Source organism: Phoxinus phoxinus (genome assembly GCF_949152265.1).
Source record: "Phoxinus phoxinus genome assembly, chromosome: 19".
NCBI classification, from domain to species: Eukaryota; Metazoa; Chordata; class Actinopteri; order Cypriniformes; family Leuciscidae; genus Phoxinus; species Phoxinus phoxinus.
The window spans coordinates 31,561,078-31,582,551 of NC_136894.1; the positions used below are offsets into that span (position 1 = coordinate 31,561,078).

At 39.9% G+C, this 21,474-nt stretch overlaps 1 protein-coding gene across 1 annotated transcript; it reads left to right on the forward strand.

The window, feature by feature from the left end:
- The first annotated feature begins 385 nt into the window (after window positions 1-385).
- On the forward strand, window positions 386-20,850 carry tert (telomerase reverse transcriptase). Its single transcript, XM_079590453.1, has 16 exons — window positions 386-714; window positions 1,357-2,992; window positions 4,338-4,524; window positions 5,401-5,554; window positions 7,694-7,861; window positions 8,740-8,901; window positions 9,110-9,199; window positions 9,369-9,451; window positions 10,317-10,430; window positions 10,824-10,895; window positions 11,067-11,252; window positions 12,397-12,520; window positions 14,823-14,884; window positions 17,584-17,708; window positions 18,949-19,086; window positions 20,480-20,850. The coding sequence occupies exons 1-16, from the start codon at window positions 484-486 to the stop codon at window positions 20,581-20,583; spliced, it is 3,636 nt and encodes a 1,211-aa protein (XP_079446579.1). The 5' UTR covers window positions 386-483; the 3' UTR covers window positions 20,584-20,850.
- Window positions 20,851-21,474: the final 624 nt, after the last annotated feature.

Sequence of the window (21,474 nt, forward strand, 5' to 3'; positions counted from 1 at the left end):
TTCAAAATAAGCCTAAATATTTACTATATACACCGTATTCACTTTGTGAAATTATGAAATGCAATTATCAAATGTTACAAATATTTGTCCTCATTTATTTTATTTATGTGGTTGTAAAGTCATAATTTTGTTATAATATTGTTTTGATAATCTGCTTGTTTCAAAATGCTTATAAATTAATTTAATTACAATTAATTAACACATGTAATTGCACGGATATGACTTTTTAGCACGGAAGAAATATGGAAATATGCAGTTTCCCGGGAAATCCGCCCCGACTGCTCTAAAATCAAACGTAATTTTAGGGTAAGTAAAAGTACTTTTTTTTTTTTATGTACTCGCTCCTTATTTAAATTCAAGTTATTTCGAAGAAAGATGCGTAGCTTTAATTTGCGTTTTAATTCGTCTTTACATCAGGGTCATGTGACAGATGCAGACGCAGCGCGCGACGGCCGGAAGCGGGAAACCCAAACACGCACACTCATGTCTCGACATGACGCGACAGATGGCGGTTTTAAATATGTATTTGGTATTTTGCGCTCGTTATACCCAGTCGTGCAGACTCTGGAGGAGTTCGCAGATGGGCTTGTGTTCTCTGATGGACGGAAGCCGGCTCTGCTGGAGGAAAGAGACGGAGTGCGTTTTAAAAGTCTCGTCAGAGGACTGATGATATGCGCGTTCACGCCACCACAGCAGCAGCGCGTGCCCGCACAGGTACTCAACATTTTCTGACAGTTCAGTTGTTTACACAGACGCCTTGGAAATTCATGTATTAAATATTATTCATTAGGCTTTATTGGGTTGTTTACATGTCAGTTCCGTACGAAAATGAACCATGGTTTTATTATAGTAAAAGTGTGGTAAGTAATCATGTTTTTTTGGAGGTTTTTAACCACAGTTTTACTACAAATACCATGATTAAACTATGGTTAGTGTGTAGCAAAACCAGTTAAGGGGTTAACAAATCTCCTGGCTCTTTCAAGCTTTGTAACGGGAGTCAGTGAATGGTACCTTAGATTTTGAAGCCCAAATAAGCGCATCCATCAAAAAAAAAAGAAAAGAAAAAATCCAGTTAAATCCCCCAAAAAATCAATTACAGACAAAACACTTCAACAAAACATGATCAGCTCAAAGTGTCTGAATAATTTTTGGTCCCAAATTTTCACTGTATGAAGAGTTTTTGGGTATAATACTTCACAGTTTACTTTATTTTGCTATCCTCACTTACATAAATTACATAAACTTCACCCTCTAGTAAAAAAAATAAATATCAAAAAGGATATCTGGTGCCTGAATAATTTTTGTTTTGACTTTATAAACTATAAGTTAAACGATATATTATGTGTCTTATTTCAGCTCAGCACACTTCCGGAGGTTCTGGCATTCACCCTGAACCACATTAAACGGAAGAAGCTGAGGAACGTGCTGGGATTCGGCTATCAGTGCAATGACGTGACGGCCTGTTCGGATCCGTTCCGGTTCCACGGAGACGTTTCGCAGACGGCGGCGTACATCAGCACTAGCGAGCTGTGGAAGCGGATCAACCAGCGTCTGGGAACCGAGGTCACGCGGCACCTGCTACAGGACTGCGCCGTGTTCGCTACCGTCCCGCCCGCGTGTTTGCTTCAGGTGTGCGGAGAGCCCGTGTACGACCGGCTAATCCCGCGCGCATGGTCCGGGTTTTCCCTCAGCCACGTCTCGAGCCAAATGCAGAAAAATCCCGGTTTCCAGCGAAAAACGTGCGCAAGAGACGTTAAGATGAGCGCAAGAGACGCTAAGACGAGCGCAAGAGACGCTAAGACGATCGCAAGAGACGCTAAGATGATCTCAAGAGACGCTAAGACAGTCACAACAGACGCTAAGATGATCTCAAGAGACGCTAAGACGATCGCAACAGACGCTAAGGCAGTCACAACAGACGTAAAGATGAGCGCAAGAGACGCTAAGACTAGCGCAAGAGACGCTAAGACTAGCGCAAGAGATGCTAAGACGATCGCAAGAGACGCTAAGACGGTCACAACAGACGTAAAGATGATCGCAACAGACGCTAAGACGATCGCAAGAGACGCTAATGCAGTCACAACAGACGTAAAGATGATCGCAACAGACGCTAAGACGATTGCAAGAGACGCTAAGACAGTCACAACCGACGTAAAGATGATCGCAACAGACTCTAAGACGGTCACAACAGACGTAAAGATGATCGCAACAGACGCTAAGATGATCGCAAGAGACGCTAAGACGGTCACAACAGACGCTAAGACAGTCACAACCGACGTAAAGATGATCGCAACAGACATAAAGACGTTAGCAGTCTCGAGAAAGAGAGCGAGAGATGCCGAGAAGCACGATAAACATCCTGTTATGAAGAAGCGGAAAGTGATAGCGGATGAATCCGACAAAACGTCGGTTGCAAATCACGGATCTCGGAGCTGGAAAGCCGCGGAGCAACGCCCTCCTCGACCGTCGCACTGTTCGATACGCGTTTTAAGTATGCTTTATAATGGGCGGGGCATGAAGAGCTTCCTGCTCAACAGGAAGCTGAAAGATGTGGGCGGGGCTAGACGTCTGCAAGGGGCGGATCTCGTTCGGATGATTTTCCTCCAATCAGAGTTTAACACGCCGGGTAAACCGAAGAAACTTCCCAAGCGTTTCTTCGCGATGGTTCCCCTGTTTAGTCGACTCTTACGCCAGCACAGGAAGTGCCCGTACGGCTTGTTCCTGCACAGGAAGTGCTCGGAAACTCAAGACGCGCAAGATATGGAGTCGTTACTCAAATCGCATGTCTCCGCGTACAGGGTGTATCTGTTCGTGAGGGAATGTTTGCTTTACGTTGTTCCTGAGGAACTTTGGGGATCCCAGGAAAATCGACTTCACTTCCTGTCCAATGTGAAGAACTTCCTGTGTCTTGGGAAATTTGAGCGCCTCCCGTTGGACCAGCTGATGTGGAAGATGAAGGTTAAGGCCTGCCATTGGCTGGGACTCAAGAAACGTGTGTCTTTAACGCCTTTATTCGTAACTCTTATTTATTATAAGTTTGGTTGTTTGAAGCTAAACAGACTGGATGTGTTTTGTATTATACAGGTTTGTTATTATCGTTAACTAAAACTAAAACCATAACAAAACATTTCATTACTTGAAATAAATAAATAAATATATATTTCTTGGCTAGTTGCCGAGACAAAGTTCATCAATAATTTATTTGAAGTACTAAAATAACCAAAACTAAAATAAAAATATATAAGCATATTAAAAAAAACTAAAGATTACAAAAATACTGAACAAAATGACAAACTAATTACAATTTTTTTTTTTATATTAATAAAAATGCGTTTGATCGTTAACGATTCCGATTTCAATTCTGCTTATCGATTCTGATTCCTAATTTCGATTCCAATTAGGTAATAAAAAACTCGTATCATTCACATTTAAGGCCATTGCACACCGAGTCCGAAATTCGCGTCCGAAATTTTCGCACGTTAAAAAATAAATACGACCTCACGTTATGTCAATCATGCTTACACACTGCCTCCGAAACTTTCGTCCGTCATAAAAAAATTTGAATGTTTTTTTTTTTGTTGTTGCGTTTTTCGCATCCGTATCAAACAGTTTGAATGGCGTTTTGACAATTCAGAGCCTCCGAATCACGAATACGAAAAAACGATTACGGAAATTTCAGACTTTTAGTCTTATAACATGTCACTGTATCTGAATATCATGAGCAGAAATCACCAGGCTGAAGAACACTTACACAAGGAGCGCTGGCCTGTGCTTTATAAACAACTAGCCCAACTAATATACACTTCAAGCATTATTAAAGACAAGTAGGAATTAAAAAAGAACAAATTAAAAATTCAGCAATCGCAACAAATAGACACAGCTGAACAAAGATACGATTGAAATTTACTGTGTTTTAAGATTCTCAGGTATAGAAACTGTAATCAAATGTGACATAAAACTGCACTTTATTAATAAAATATTCATTAACACAACAAAAGTTATTCGGTCAAGAATTGATTAATTTTCTCTTTTAATTAGTGTTATTATAGAGACGGCAGCTGCACTGATCCGACGCTCTCGCTCGAATGCTTTAAACTCACATTGAAATGCTCAAAGGAATCGAAATTTAAATTTTATAACAAGTATCCGATTCTCAACCCTTAGTACAGTAGTCAACATTTGAAGTGGATCAAAAGTTAATCTAAGTTATACATGAATTGTCTTGTCTCAGGACAACCTTGATGAACTGTTTTGATCCAGATGTTGGTGCTGTATATGAGTGGCAGCACGTGAGCAGTGAGAGCTTGATGCGACTGAATGCTGATGTGTTTCTGCAGGTCACTGCGCCAGCGAGCACCGCTACAGAGAGTGGATGTGCGCTCAGTTCCTGGCCTGGACGCTCAGTGGGTTCGTGGTGGGTCTGGTGCGAGCGCTCTTCTACGTCACCGAGAGCATGGGGCAGAAGCACGCGCTGCGCTTCTACAGGGCCGAAGTCTGGAGCAAACTGCAGGACATGGCCTTCAGGTGCGCGAACCACAGTCATGTGACTCTCACGACACGCCACAAGCAGTCATGTGACTCTCACGACACGCCACAAGAAATAACGAAACGTTTACATACATGCATTTGGCAGACACTTTTATCCAGATAACTTGCATTGTATTTCAACACATTTTTCCCTGGGAATCGAACCCATGACCTTGGCGTTGCAAGTGCCAAGATTAAGATTAGGCTATGTTGTTTTTTATGACACATTTTTGCTCGCTTCTCATTATTGTAAATAAAATTAGTTTATAATACCATTTATACTATTTATTTATTGCAGTATATAGGTAAGTTCTTTTAAACGTATATTTTTTTTTGTAGACGCTTTTAGTCAAATTATGTAAATTAAAAATAAAGTTATAAGTAAAATGTATATTTAAATATATACATTTTCACACACATTTTTTTTTTTATATTTATATAAATGTTTGCATATTTATATTAAATATGAATATATTCAACTACAAAAGTTATTTTTAAATGTTTTATATAAAGATATAGTACATTTGAAGTGGATCAAAACCTTTCATCAAACTTATACATGAATTTTTAACAGTACCCGTCCTCGTCTCAGGACAACTGTGATGAACTGTTTTTATCCACTTCAAATGTTGACTACTGTATATATTTGCATTGAAAAATTAATATTATTGTACTACGGGTAGTATTTATACTGAATCTAATTAATGCTCATTTTTTTAAACTGTCTGCACCAGATTGCTTAACTCTAATGAGAAACATGACCTGTTCTGTTTAATATTATTGTACTCTGAAAACTATTTAGTGAGCTGTATTTTTGTCAAATGTTCATCAGTGCGCTAGTGTTTGATCCCTGATCTGATGGTTTGTTGACAGAGTTCATCTGTCGAAGGGCCAGTGGAGGGCGCTGTCTCCGTCTCAGGCCCTGAAGTTCCCGAAGACCACCGTAACATCCCGAATCCGGTTCATCCCGAAGGTGAACAGCATGAGGCCCATCACTCGACTCACGGGGAGCAGAGAGTCCCTACAGGTGCGCTCACTAGCGTTACACATCTCACTAGTGTTACACATCTCACTACACATCTCACTAGCGTTACACATCTCACTAGTGTTACACATCTCACTACACATCTCACTAGCGTTACACATCTCACTAGTGTTACACATCTCACTACACATCTCACTAGCGTTACACATCTCACTAGTGTTACACATCTCACTACACATCTCACTAGCGTTACACATCTCACTAGTGTTACACATCTCACTACACATCTCACTAGTGTTACACATCTCACTAGTGTTACACATCTCACTAGTGTTACACATCTCACTACACATCTCACTAGTGTTACACATCTCACTAGTGTTACACATCTCACTAGTGTTACACATCTCACTAGTGTTACACATCTCACTACACATCTCACTAGTGTTACACATCTCACTAGTGTTACACATCTCACTAGTGTTACACATCTCACTAGTGTTACACATCTCACTAGTGTTACACATCTCACTAGTGTTACACATCTCACTAGTGTTACACATCTCACTAGCGTTACACATCTCACTAGCGTTACACATCTCACTAGTGTTACACATCTCACTAGCGTTACACATCTCACTAGTGTTACACATCTCACTAGTGTTACACATCTCACTAGTGTTACACATCTCACTAGTGTTACACATCTCACTAGCGTTACACATCTCACTAGCGTTACACATCTCACTAGTGTTACACGTCTCACTAGTGTTACACATCTCACTAGTGTTACACATCTCACTAGCGTTACACATCTCACTAGCGTTACACGTCTCACTAGTGTTACACATCTCACTAGCGTTACACGTCTCACTAGTGTTACACGTCTCACTAGTGTTACACATCTCACTAGCGTTACACGTCTCACTAGTGTTACACATCTCACTAGCGTTACACGTCTCACTAGTGTTACACATCTCACTAGCGTTACACATCTCACTAGTGTTACACATCTCACTAGTGTTACACATCTCACTAGCGTTACACATCTCACTAGCGTTACACATCTCACTAGTGTTACACATCTCACTAGCGTTACACATCTCACTAGCGTTACACATCTCACTAGTGTTACACATCTCACTAGTGTTACACATCTCACTAGTGTTACACATCTCACTAGTGTTACACATCTCACTAGAGTTACACGTCTCACTAGTGTTACACGTCTCACTAGTGTTACACATCTCACTAGCGTTACACATCTCACTAGCGTTACACATCTCACTAGTGTTACACATCTCACTAGCGTTACACATCTCACTAGCGTTACACATCTCACTAGTGTTACACATCTCACTAGTGTTACACATCTCACTAGCGTTACACATCTCACTAGTGTTACACATCTCACTAGCGTTACACATCTCACTAGTGTTACACATCTCACTAGTGTTACACATCTCACTAGTGTTACACATCTCACTAGTGTTACACGTCTCACTAGCGTTACACGTCTCACTAGCGTTACACATCTCACTAGTGTTACACATCTCACTAGCGTTACACATCTCACTAGTGTTACACATCTCACTAGTGTTACACATCTCACTAGTGTTACACATCTCACTAGTGTTACACATCTCACTAGAGTTACACGTCTCACTAGTGTTACACGTCTCACTAGCGTTACACGTCTCACTAGCGTTACACGTCTCACTAGCGTTACACGTCTCACTAGCGTTACACATCTCACTAGTGTTACACATCTCACTAGTGTTACACGTCTCACTAGTGTTACACGTCTCACTAGTGTTACACATCTCACTAGTGTTACACATCTCACTAGTGTTACACATCTCACTAGTGTTACACATCTCACTAGTGTTACACATCTCACTAGTGTTACACGTCTCACTAGTGTTACACGTCTCACTAGTGTTACACGTCTCACTAGCGTTACACGTCTCACTAGCGTTACACGTCTCACTAGCGTTACACGTCTCACTAGCGTTACACGTCTCACTAGCGTTACACGTCTCACTAGTGTTACACGTCTCACTAGTGTTACACATCTCACTAGTGTTACACATCTCACTAGTGTTACACATCTCACTAGTGTTACACATCTCACTAGTGTTACACATCTCACTAGTGTTACACATATATTCCTTGTTGCAGCATTTCCAGAGTTGTGTGCGGGTCCTGCTGAACGTGCTGAGTGTGTGTGTGCGCAAGGCCCCAGGGCCCATGGGCTCCACCGTTTGGGGTTGGCAGGACATTCACAGAGTCCTCGGAGGCTTCAGTCCGCAGCAGAAGAGCTCGCCGCGACCACTGTACTTCGTCAAGGTGAGGAGGATCATGGGAGAAGCTCTTGATCTTACGACATTAATGCAGGATTTAATCCTCTTGTGCGGGACACACTTCCTGAAAAGTATATACACACACACACACACACACATACACGTCACACACATATATACACACACATATACACGCACACACACACACACACATATACAGACACACGTATACACAAACACACACATATATATATATATATACACACTCTCACACACACACATATATACACACACTCTCACACACACACACCTAAATATATACACATACACATATATACACTCTCTCACACACACAATCACAGAAACACACACACACACACACACACACACACACCGCTACACACTTTAGGCTTTAATTGTAATCAAATTGTGTAGTTGTGCTTGTCAATTGTTTTATTTGTGATAATTGTGCCGACATTATTTTTGGCCCGGCTGTCATACAAAGAAATTATGAACTTATGCAGAAACAAGAGAGAACCAACGAATTATTAATAATGCATCATGTTGTAGTCAGTGTGTGCTTTCTGTTTTTCTATTCTTTTTTTCTTTCTTTTTTGCATAGTAAAATAATGCCTGTAGTTTACATTTTTTGCCAAATAATTCTGTCAGATAAATTCCTTGACCAGGGTTAGGGTTCTGCTCTTCCCTCATATTTAAAATATTTTAATATATATACATTGTATTCATTTATTTTTAAATATAAATATTTATTATATACGATATGTAAAAATCTTCAAATGTATTTGCGTAACACGTTTAGTGATGAATATTGTCTTAAAGCAGCAGTAACTGTCAATGTACCGTTGATTGAGAACAACGTTTGAACTTTGTGTGCGTGTGCGTGTGTGTGTGTGTGTGTGTCAGGTGGACGTGAGCGGGGCGTACGACAGTCTTCCTCACCACAAGCTGGTGGAGGTGTTGTCTGAAGTGCTGAGTCCGTTCGAGGAGCAGAGCTTCTTCTTGCGTCAGTACGCTCGCGTGTGGAACGACCCCAACCAGGGCCTCAGGAAACACTTCTGCACGAAGGTGTGTGTGTGTGTGTGTGTGTGTGTGTGATGGGTAGGTTTAGGGGTAGGGTTAGTGTAAGAGGAGAGAATATAGAGTTTGCACAATATAAAAACCATTACGTCTATGCAGAGTCCTCACAAAGATAATAAACCAGACGTGTGTGTGTGTGTGTGTGTGTGTGTGTGTGTGTGTGTGTGTGTGTGTGTGTGTGTGTGTGTGTGCTCAGGCTGAGACGTCAGAGCCGCTGAACATGAAGGGGTTTGTGGTGGAGGAGCAGACTAACGGTTCCCTGCGCGACGCTATCCTGGTGGAGCGGGTGAGAAACTCGTCTGTTCTGTTACAAGCTCAGTTACCGTAGATAAGAAGTTCAGTTTTATAATAATAAGTTCAGTTTTATAATAATTGGCCGGTGGGTGAAAAAGTTCATTTCAAACCCTGTGTGTATATATATATATATTTTGTGTGTGTGTGTGTGTGTGTCTCAGCACTCGTCTGAGGTCCGAGGTGGAGACGTGTTTCAGTTCTTCCAGAAGATGTTGAGCAGCTACGTCATCCATCATGACAATCAGTGAGTTTTACACACACACACACACACACACACACACACACACACACACGGAACAAAGTACAGTGAGATTTCTGTCAAAGTTCAAACGCTGTTCTCATCAACGGTACATTGACAGTTACTGCTGCTTTAAGACAATATTCATCACTAAATGTGTGACACACACACACACACACACACACACTTCATTTATATAGCGCTGTTAACAATGTAGATTGTTTCAAAGCAGCTTTACAGAGATAAACGTATAATTTAAGATTGTTTAGGCTTTATAGCGGTTCTTGAATAATGTTATTTTCCAGCTAAAGTTAGTTTTGATTGATTCACTTCCGTCGCAACGATCATTAGTTATTAAATTAGGGGCCGCTAAGACGACACCGTTCTCTCTACACAGACTTTACACTGAACCTGTGAGAAACACTGATGCTCACGTGCGCATCAAGAATTAATTCTATAGTTATGTGCGTTTGAATATATGTGCGCATGTTTGTAATTCCCTACACACCAAGCCTTAAACTACTTGTCTGGCCTTAAAAATTTTTAGACAGAATTGTATCACTTCGGGGGAGATACGCGAACCGAATTTACCCACAAAGCTTTATCTGTAGAGTGGTAAAGGGATCCTCCATAGGGAGAGGCTAGTTGGCACTTCAGCGCTGCGGTGTCATCGGGTCCAGGCGAAGGTCCTTCCTCAGATCTGGATAGTGGATCCGGCCTGGATCCGGCAGGCTGCGGGAAAACCTCGGGATAAACAAAGACACTAAAATTAGCGTAGATGCCATTCTTCTTATGATGTAACGAGTACATCAGGATTTAAGGAAGGTGAAGATGATGATATCATGTGTGTGTGTGTGTGTGTGCGCTCCAGGATCTTCCGTCAGGTGTGTGGGATTCCTCAGGGCTCGTCGGTGTCGGCTCTGCTGTGTAATCTGTGTTACGGGCACATGGAGAACTCTCTGCTGAAGGGCATCGCCAGAGGAGGGTGAGGACTCAAAACCGCATATAGTAACAGTTTGTTGTTTTGGTTTTGGGTTGAAATGTGACCATAACCACAGACTGACACTCATAGATTCTATACATTACATTTCAGGATTCCCGCTCTTTTTAACCAATACATTTGCATGACTTTACCAATCATTCCTGATTTGCTGAATAAGGATTTTTATTCACAATTCCTCCCAATAGAAGATTCAGTTAACAGGGAATTTTGTTAAAAGTTTTAGTGACGATAATAACCACTAGGTGTCATGATTTCATGCGTTGTTTATTGAGGTGTGTGTGTGTGTGTGTGTGCTTGTGTCTGTCTGTCTGTGTGTGTGTCTCTGTGTGTGTGTCTCTGTGTGTGTCTCTCTGTGTGTGTGTGTCTCGTTTACAGGTGTCTTATGAGGCTGGTTGATGATTTTTTGCTCATCACTCCCCATCTGAGTAAAGCCATAGAGTTTCTAACGTACGTCGACAAAAATAGTGATTTTTTTTTTTTTTTAAAGGACAAAAGCACATAACAAAATAATAAAAAATGCACAACATTAATGAGAATAGAAAAATAAAAAACTATATATATATATGTGTGTGTGTGTGTGTGTGTGTGTGTGTGTGTGTGTGTGTGTGTGTGTGTCAGGACGCTGTTGGCCGGCGTTCCCGATTACGGCTGTAAGATCAACCCTCAGAAAGTGGCGGTGAACTTCCCGGTGTGTGAGCAGTGGGTGTGTTCGGGTGTGAGTGTGTTCCCGTCCTGCTGTCTGTTCCCCTGGTGTGGTCTGCAGATACACACACACACGCTGGACGTCTACAAGGACTTCTCACGGTGAGGAGTGAGTGTGTGTGGAACGAGAGTTGAGGTGGAATGCGGTTGCTAAGGTGTTCTGAGTGGTTGCTAAGGTGTTTTTCTGGTCGCCCAGTGTTACTATAATTAATTAAAACCATGGTCCTTAAAGTCCCCCTGTGGTGTAAATCCAGCCTTTAATGTAGTTTATGTGTGTATGTGGAGTTATTAATCTGCTTTAACACACACCATGTGTAAGTTCATAAGTCGACAGCATTGCTGAGTATTTTCTGCTTAAAACTGCAGTGAACCAAAGACAGTCTCAAACACACGGTTTGAAATCGCTGGTGTTTCTGACGTCACACACTACCTTGACCAATCAGATCAACGTGTGATCGTCCACCAGTGGATCTCTGAGTGAGTGAGTGGAGGCGGGGCTCATTTGCATATTCATAGAACCACGCATACTAAATGAGGCAAGGGTGTCGAGTTACATTCAAGATATTTTAAGGCATGAAGATACTTTTTTCTAGGATAAAAACGTTAAAATATGTAATTTTGCTGATCAAAGATGAGTTTTAAGGGGTAAAATTATTGACTACAGGGGAATTTAAAAAGCAATAAGCGTTAACTGGAATGAATACACTTTTTTTTAGTTTAACTTGATGTACTAAAATAACTAAAACAAAAGCTGAAATAAAAATGAAACACTAAACATATTTAAAAAATAATAAAAATGTCAAGAACATACAATATAATAACTAAAACTTTACGAAAACAAAAATGGAAAATAAAAAAAAACATCTTAGTTGAAGTCAGAACTTGACAATCAAACAGGGATATTTAGCATCAAAATTAATTTAAAATCAAAAAATGTCTTTGCTTTTAACAAACTAGATGACTAAACTATGGCCTACTTCCACACTATATAGTAGGCTAAAAACAGTACGTGAGTTGAGTAGTGTCCAAATTCAGAAAGCGAAAAGTCCCGAAGTGTGCATTCGAAGGACACGTACTCTCCCATGAGGCCACAGGAGAGGACTTGTGAATGACAGTGGAGCGTTGTGAGATTTCATTCTCACTATAGAACATACTTTCTCAGTGACAACCAAATGTAGTATCTACTATACTGTACACGATTACAGACGCATCATATGTAAATGATCTCTGCTCCGCCCCCTCTCAGGTACGACGGCCTATCACTGCGCTACAGCCTGACTCTAGGCTCCGCCCACTCGCCCGCCGCGGTCATGAAGAAGCTGCTGGCGGTCCTCAGTCTCAAGTGTACCAACATCTTTCTGGACCTCAGGGTGAGAGAGACCTTCTGTGCTCACCACACTGAAACGCTCAAATCTCATTGGCCTACAATTGACCTGTCGGTAAGCCCCGCCCCCTTAGTTACTGTTGCGAACTCTGACAAACAAACGGAGGTGCTAACTGTCATTCATTGACAGCTGTCAGCGTGAAAGCCTCGTCCCATGATGTTTTTGATAGATTCTCGTCGAGGAGCGTTCACTTAAACATGCCGTGGAGGGATGTATAAAAGATTTATAAATAAATATGGTGGGTAACCAGATTAATTTGTAAGTGAGGGTTTACAGATCACAATGCAAGCGGGAGAAGCTCATGTTACGCTCGTCACGATCGCGGGAAAACAACATCCAGGATCAACACTGGTCATGTACACTGTAAAAAAAAAAATCCGATAAATTTACGGTAAAATACCGACAGCTGTGGTTTCCAGAAATGTACCGTATAAAATACAGTAGCAATGTTTTAGGTTTTACAGGCTTAACTTAAAATTTACAGTAATAAACCGTATTTCATTATCTGATATGACGTTAATTTACTGACCTATTGAAGTATTAATATCTGCTTTGTACCATTATAATACACTGACAACCACCAATCACAGCAGTGATGAGAGTCACATGATCAATCAAAGCGCTTCCACAAGAAAGTTCATACTAATATATAGAGACAAACATTAAACACCTTCATGGTAACACACATGAAATAAATAAAAATGCAATAAACATTAATTTAACAACATTAAATGTAACATAAAGCCCTAATGTACACAACTGATTAGGAAAAAACTAAGAAAACGATGAAGAAACAGTTATTTCATCAAAAATACATCAAATGTGTCACGCAGGGAATTGTGGGAATATCAGCTTACGTTTTTTCACTGTAAATTACACAGTGACTTCCAAACACTGTAAATGTAATGGTATTTTACTGTAAAATTACATTAAATGTACCATTAGATCTATCACAGTTATTTACCGTATATAGTACGGAAACTTTCTGTTAACCTATTAACAGTTTTTCACTGTAGCATTTTTACAGTCTTTTACCGTTAAAATCACAATAATTTTGTTATTGTACCGCAGGGTAAGATTACATTACTTTACATTTGACCAGTTTAATATGGAGAGGCACTGAAACGTAGACCTTCATTTATGTGTTTTTGAGCTACACTGTACGTGACGTGAGAACAGTTAGCTATTTAGGTTTGTACGTTAGCATGGACTCACTGTCACTGATTTGAATTGTAATTTATTATGACAATCATAAAATGATTGGTTTTCGAAAAAGGTTTTCGTCTTTATTGGGATTGGGATTGAATCCTCAGGGAACCAGGTTACTGCGCACACATCAGGGATAAATTACCCAGGCTTCGCTGGTGAACGCGTGTGGTTTAAAACACTAATACCCATGCTCATCCTCTCAGGATCCTGGAGTCAGTGTTACAAGTTCCCGACACATTGTGTTACCACGTTTGTAGCATAAACACATAAAACCGATGAGAGCTTCGGATCTTCCAACAAAGAAACTGTGGCGCTGAAACCTAAAGATGTCCGAGTTCCCTCAACTGCCATTGGCTCATCTGCGTTCGAGGGGAGGGGCTTACCTATAGGTCAATTCCGCATATTAAACACCAAATACGCTCTGATTGGCTGTGATTTTCATAGTGCAGGAGTAAAAATACCATTTGTTTTCTCCATTGGGGAATTGATGCATGTAAATATACACATATCTGTGACCCTGGACCACAAAACCAGTCACATGGGTCCATTTTCTGAAATTGAGATTTATACATCATCTGAAAGCTGAATAAATAATCTCTCCATTGATGTGTGGTTTGTTAGGATAGGACAATATTTGGTCGAGACACAACTATTGAAAATCTGGAATCTGAGGAGCAAAAAAATCTGAACATTGAGAAAATCTCCTTTAAAGTTGTGCATTTATGTTCACGATTGTGCTGCATTCACTCACAAAAATACATGTTTTATATATTTACGGTAGGACATTTACTAAATATCTTCATGAACATGATCTTAATATCCTCATGATTTTTGGCATAAAAGAAAAATGGATCATTTTGACCCATACGATGTATAGTTGCTATTGCCACAGATACACCCGTGCGGCTCCAGACTGGTGCTGTGATCCAGAGTCACATTTATTTGGAACCAAAGCCACTAAAAAAAAGCTTTTAAGATCTGAAACATGAATAAGTGACAGTCTGGCTGGTTAATGTTCCTCTTAGAGGAGTGTGTTTGAGAGATTCAGGGTTTATCTTCACGTGTCTGATCTCCCCAGATGAACTCAGTCGAGGCCGTGTACAGGAGCTTGTATAAGCTGATCCTGCTGCAGGCGCTCAGGTACACACTGCTCTCGAAGGGAAATATATACTCTTCCTCATCAGGGACACATCAAACTGATCAAAACTGACAGTGAAGACATTAATAATGATACAAAAGATCCTGTTTCAAATCAAATCTGAACTTTCTATTCATCAAAGAATCATGAGAAATTAAATGCATCAGTTTCCACAAGGTTTCAACACTGATGATGATCATAAATGTGTCTTGAGCATCAGATCATCATATTACACTGATTTCTGGAGGATCATGTGACACTGAAGACTGGAGTAATGACTGGAGATGATCACAGGAGCAAATTACACTTTACTGTATATTCACAGAGAGAGCTGATGATTTACATTATAATAATATTTCACTATTTTTACAGTATTTTTGATCAAATGAATGTGTCCTTGTTGAGCAGAAGAGGCTTTTAAACAGTGTGTAGATGTCGTGGTGGCAAAAGTTTAACAAGAACAAACATAACTGCATAACTGTGTGTGAATCTTTAGTGGTGAATGATTGTGTGAAGCTGAGCGTTAAACTGCAGAAAACAATCCACAATTAAAGCTGCAAGCAGCGATTTCGGGCCCAAGCCGGTGGCACCGCCACCCTGGTGCCTTTAGTTCCACTAAAGGCACCGGGTGGCGGTGCCACCGGCTTGGGCCCTCCATCGCTGCTTGCAGCTTTAATTATATATATATATATATATATATATATATATATATATATATATATATATATATATATATATAAAATATATATATATATTATGTAAATTATTTTTTCCCCCTATTTTTAACATATATATTATTCTATATATAATAATAATAATATATATTATTAACATTTTTGGATGCTAAACTATTCTTTTTATAGGCTTTGTACTTTGTACACTTTGTACACTCACGTTCCAATATAGAAAAATGATCCTCTTCAAATGCACAAAAATGTGCTTGGAAACATCACAGTGGAGCGGTGCTTACTATGAACGGCACAAACTGTACAACTGACTATTTAAACAGAGCAGTGTAATTTTTATATGTAAGGTTGACTATTTTATTATTATATTTTATTAAGGCTATAATGAACATTCTGCGATGTGTGTGTGTGTGTGTGTGTGTGTGTGTGTGTGTGTGTGTGAGGCTCGATCGAACAATGGAGACATAAAAACATACTCCGTCATTTTGTTCATACAGAACACAACATTGTGCTTTTGTTAAACTATAAACTCTTGTCAAACTGTAACCTACAACTGTCACCCAACCAAAATCACACACACACACACAGCAGAGAAATGGTTAAACTAAACTAGCCCCCCTCCTCACACACACACACAGAGGGGCAGAGGGGCAGAGGGAAAATGCTCCAAACAGTAAACATTCAAACCAAAATATCTGACTTCCTGTAGGTCGGAGCTAATGACTGTAAATTAGAAAGTTGTCCGGATCGAAGAGAAGAATATACGTACCGAGTTTGGTTACTGTAGGTAAAACTAATACCCCATTTTTGACTAAAGGTGGCGCTACTGAGCCCCTTACCACGCCCGTTTCTGAAACTTCGCACATGTCTATTACACAATAAATGTCAAATGCATGTTGAGTTTCATGCAATTTGAAGCATGTTAAGAGCCTCAAATGCATCCAAAAAGAATATAAAAGTTTAAAGCGTTGCCATGGCGACAGTATTAAAGATATCAATAATCCTTTCACAGGTCTACATCTGTCGTGTGTTTACATTATACAGATGAAGTTTGAAGCAAATCGGGTAAAAATAAGAGGGTGATTTCAAAGCATTTCGAAAGTGACACACTTCCTGCTGCCAGTTGGTGGCGCTATAACTTTGACTCACAATAGTCACATCCATGTGATCGGCCTCTTACAGCGAACACACTGCTGAAGTTTCATCAAGATCAATTAATGTATGAGGATGTTATAACACACTTCCTGTTTCCAATATTCGCCATAAATTAGTTTCCTCACCACGGCCAAACCGTTCGAGATATCAAAAATCCCCTCGCAACTTTTCATCCTCAATCTCTTGACTTCATGCACACCGAGTTTCGTGGTGATTGTTTGAATCGTCTAGGAGGAGTATTTTAAATTCCATTGCATGTGTTTTTTAAACTACGCCAAATAGCCGACTTCCTGTTGGGCTGGGGTAAAAAGTCAGAGCATGAAGGATATATGAACCGATGAGATCTATAAGTGTACCGAGTTTCATATTATTTCATGCAAGCGTGTTTGATTTATGGACCAAGTTTTCGGACCCCGTTCCAGGGGGCGCTGTCGAGACCCCCTGCCACGCCCGGGTACCAGCTTCAGTCCGGCTCTAATGGCCACGGGTTCTGACCAGTGTGCAAAGTTTCAAGAGTTTTTGAGCACGTTAAGGCCCCCAAAAGTGGCAAAAACCTTGAAAAAAAATTTATTATAAAGAAGAAGAAGAAGAAGAAGAAGAAGAAGAAGAATAACAAAAAACCCTTAGAAGAACAATAGGGCTCTGCGCCCTTTCAGGGCTTGGGCCCTAATAACCATCAGCCCTACGTGTGTGACTGTGACTGTGTGTGTGTGTGTGTGACTGTGACTGTGACTGTGTGCGTAAGTGCGTGCGTGCGTGCGTGCGTGCGTGTGTGTGTGTGTGACTGTGACTGTGTGTGTGTGTGTGACTGTGACTGTGTGTGTGTGTGTGTGCGTGCGTGCGTGTGTGTGTGTTTGCAGGTTTCATGCGTGTGTGAAGAGTTTGCCTTTGGGTCAGACTGTGGAGACGAACCCGTCCTTCTTCCTGAAGATGATCTGGACGATGGCTCGAGTCATGAACAAACTCATCAGACACACAAACACAGGCAAGAGCGCGAGTGACAGTGAAGTTAGCATGAAACCGAAGTTACGCTAGTCAGGGTTCGTACTCGGTGCTGGACTTTTTTAAATGTAAGTCCTGGCAAACCCTTGAAAACAGCCATATTTATGAAGAGGTACTTAACAAGTGCTTGACTTATTTAAATACAATATATATGAAATTTCATTTTTTTTTAAAAAACAAACATGAATAGAAACAAGAAACGCTCATGTATCGAGTGAAGCGCTTCTGGAACAAGAACAAATGTGGGTGGGGCTTGATTTAGTTTGAGGGGAATTGACTGGATGGTTGTGGTTACCTATTGGCTGATCTCATGTGAGTGACAGGTTGTAGCCCCGCCCACATCATCACAGAAGAGATAGAGATGTTATTCTGATTCATGATTACAGGAACATGATTTTAACACAGTAATGATGATGAAATGCTACAGAAACACAAATGTAATTTCTTCATGAGTTCAGGCAAGAATTTAAAAAGCAAAGTAAATGCTATATTAGTTCTCAATCTTATATTGTTGATATTTACGCTTAAATTTCGTCAGGCTTGAGTTAAGTAAAACCTACTCAGCTTTTCTAATACTGGTGTTCCCATCATGCACTGGGGCATGAATAAATGAATAAGGTTGATTTTTCACGGTTTTCCAGCTGTATTTACACCGTTATCATTAATTGTGTTGATATGTTTGGTAACTTGCAATTTTGTGACTTCTGGATTTATTTTGTAAAATGACACATTCATACTCAAACACGGTCTATCGAATGATACCGTCATTGTGTAGCAAGTATTGAGGTGTCTGTGTTCAGCTGCCGTGTTAGTTTCATTATTATCTTAGATGTTTCTAAGCAAAGCATCCGCATTAAAAGTGTGGTTTAGTTCAGTGTTATAGTGTGAAAAGTGAATTTTGTTACATTTACTTAACTTAGTTAAGTACAGGTAGATGTTACTAAATTCTATGTGAAATGAAATTAAGTTAAATTTACTTAATTACTTCAATTAAATGGCAAGTGAATGTAAAGTTCAATATTAAGTAGATTTTACCCAATAATAACAGAGAAAATATACTTCATGTGTTTTTAATGAGGATTTCATCAAGTAAAGGCCCGTTCACACACCAAGGACCAGTTTAGAGTAAACAGACCGGTATCGCTCGTCGGTGTGGACACAAATATATCGTGACAGTTCTCCCTCCTGGTGTGATGTGTGCCGCTGACGGCTGTGCTCCTCAGGGCTGGTGCTGGGCTCGCAGGACGGCGGCGGCGTGCTCCAGTACGAGGCCGTGCAGATGTTGTTCTGTGTGGCGCTCGAGGTCGTGTTCACACAGCACCGCTGGGCTTACCGCAGTCTGCTAACTCCACTGCGCAGACGTACGTCTCAGACTGCTGTGTTTCAGACTGTTGTTTACATAGATATACATAATAAAGGCTAGATGTCTCGTCCGCGCTGCTGGCCAATGGAGGTCGGCGTCCGCACACGGCGGCCATCTTGCCACAGTCAGCTCGCTCACTCGTAACCTTGTGTTTCAATGGTGCGTGTACTTTTTAAATAACCATAACTTGCTCGATTTTCTACTGATTTCCAAACGGGTTGGTTTGTTATAAACGTCAGAGATGTAGTTATAACGCTGCATACTTATGAATAATTATAATATTATATATTTCAACACGTTCAAGCATACAGAATTATAGCCACGTTAATAATGTTTGTAAGAAACCAAACCGTTTGTAAAAAGCGAGATAAGAGTATTTGTGTTCGTGCAGATCACTCACCGTACATCAGGAACCACAGAGCCCGCCAGAAAGCTTGCCTGTGACAAGATGGCCGCCGGTGATGACGTTAGAGACTCCGCCGTAGGACATCTAGCCTTCATTATGTGTATCTATGATTGTTTACTGGGATGAGGACACCGTTGCATTGTGGGTGCTGATGCGTTATTTTCGTGTCGTTGAGATACTATTATAGGATTTATTAATAATTTGAAATGGTTCTATTTTTATAGGTTCAGTTTTCATTTTAATTTGAATAAATAGTTGTAGTTTTTTAATGTAGTATCCATTTACTTTTTAAACATTTTTATTTAAGTAAATTTAGTAATTCAACTTAAACCAAACAAAAATGAGAAATGTTGGCAACTTATATGAGAGAGATATTAATATAATTTATATGCTATTTTATTTTTTATTAATATTGATTAATATATGTAGTTTTTATTCATATTGAAATAGCTTTTCATTAATGTTGTGAATTTTTTGTAATTTTGTAATGTGCTTTTGTCTTTTTTTCTTTCTTTTTTTCTTTCACTATTTAGGTTTATTTTATTTAGTTTTAATTTTAGTTTAGTATTTATTTCCAACTAGTTTAATTTTATTATTTTAATTGCTTCTTATGCGTATTTTAGTTAATGACCTTGGGAACATTTTTAATGTATACTTTATTTCAACTTGAACGCAGTTTTTAACAGTTGCAGTTTTAGTTAACGATAATAAGCTGGTGTGATTTCAACTTAATTAAAAAAAAGTCATGTTTAATAGTTTAATGTTTAATATTCCTGCAAAAGACACAAACAACCCTCAGTCCACCAATCAGTGGCGTCGCAGTTACAGTCGAAACATTACACTCTTTAAATGACTTATGTTTGTTAATGTGTATTTGACTTTGGACAATTCCTCCAGGAACTTGCACTGCTGGGAAAGTGTTAGCGTTTGTAGAGGAGTTTTGCTAATCATTTGCTGTGTGTGTGTGTGTGTGTGTGTGTGTCAGGACGGAGGCGTCTCCAGCGGTTGCTCCACGGCATCAGACTGGCTCGTGTTCGTCAGGCCTCGACTCCCAGAATCCCTCAGGACTTTAAGAGCATCCGGGCGTAGAGCGTAAAGGCGAGCGCTTCTCTGCTGTTGTTCTCACACTCGACACACAACACACCTGAGCTGTGTGTACACGCGGATGGTGTTCTCACACACACACACACACACACCTGGGCTGTGTGTATGCTGATGGCTCTACGCTGTTAAACGCGGCGAGAGATAAGAGACGCTGGTGTTCGTGATGTTGGCTTGTTCCTGCTTCTGTTCCTGCTTTAAAATGTATATTTCCATACAGAAAATAAAACCAGCGAGTTATGTTCAGGTTATTCGAACCGTCTACAGAACCCATTCATTATTTAGTTTATTTGATCATATTTTCAGCTAAATTTAAACACATTTGTATATATGTGACCCTGGAGCACACACCAGTCTGGAGCCGCACGGGTATATCTGTGGCGATAGCAACTATACACTGTACAGGTCAAAATTATCCATTTTTCTTTTATGCCAAAAATCATGAGGATATTAAGATCATGTTCCATGAAGATATTTAGTAAATGTCCTACCGTAAATATATAAAACATGTATTTTTGTGAGTGAATGCAGCACAATCGTGAACATAAATGCACAACTTTAAAGGAGATTTTCTCAATGTTTACATTTTTTTGCTCCTCAGATTCCAGATTTTCAATAGTTGTGTCTCGACCAAATATTGTCCAATCCTAACAAACCACACATCAATGGAGAGATTATTAATTTCATATGATGGATACATCTCAATTTAAAACAATTGTGACTTGTTTTGTGGTCCAGGGTCACAAATGTACCAAGATTTATACAATATTATATATATATACGTGTGAACAGAGCTATAATTACAGCACTTATGTGTATATATATATAATGTATGTACTGTAATTATTGCTCTGTTCACTTGTTTAATGTAATTTACAG

What these genes read in the sequence shown, in the direction of transcription:
- tert (XM_079590453.1), top strand. Translation starts at nt 484, where the DNA reads ATGTCTCGACATGACGCGACAGATGGCGGTTTTAAATATGTATTTGGT. An exon ending in GGAAACACTTCTGCACGAAG is followed by an intron (nt 8,902 to 9,109) that starts GTGTGTGTGTGT and finishes GTGTGTGCTCAG; the next exon opens with GCTGAGACGTCAGAGCCGCT. An exon ending in GTCTACAAGGACTTCTCACG is followed by an intron (nt 11,253 to 12,396) that starts GTGAGGAGTGAG and finishes GCCCCCTCTCAG; the next exon opens with GTACGACGGCCTATCACTGC.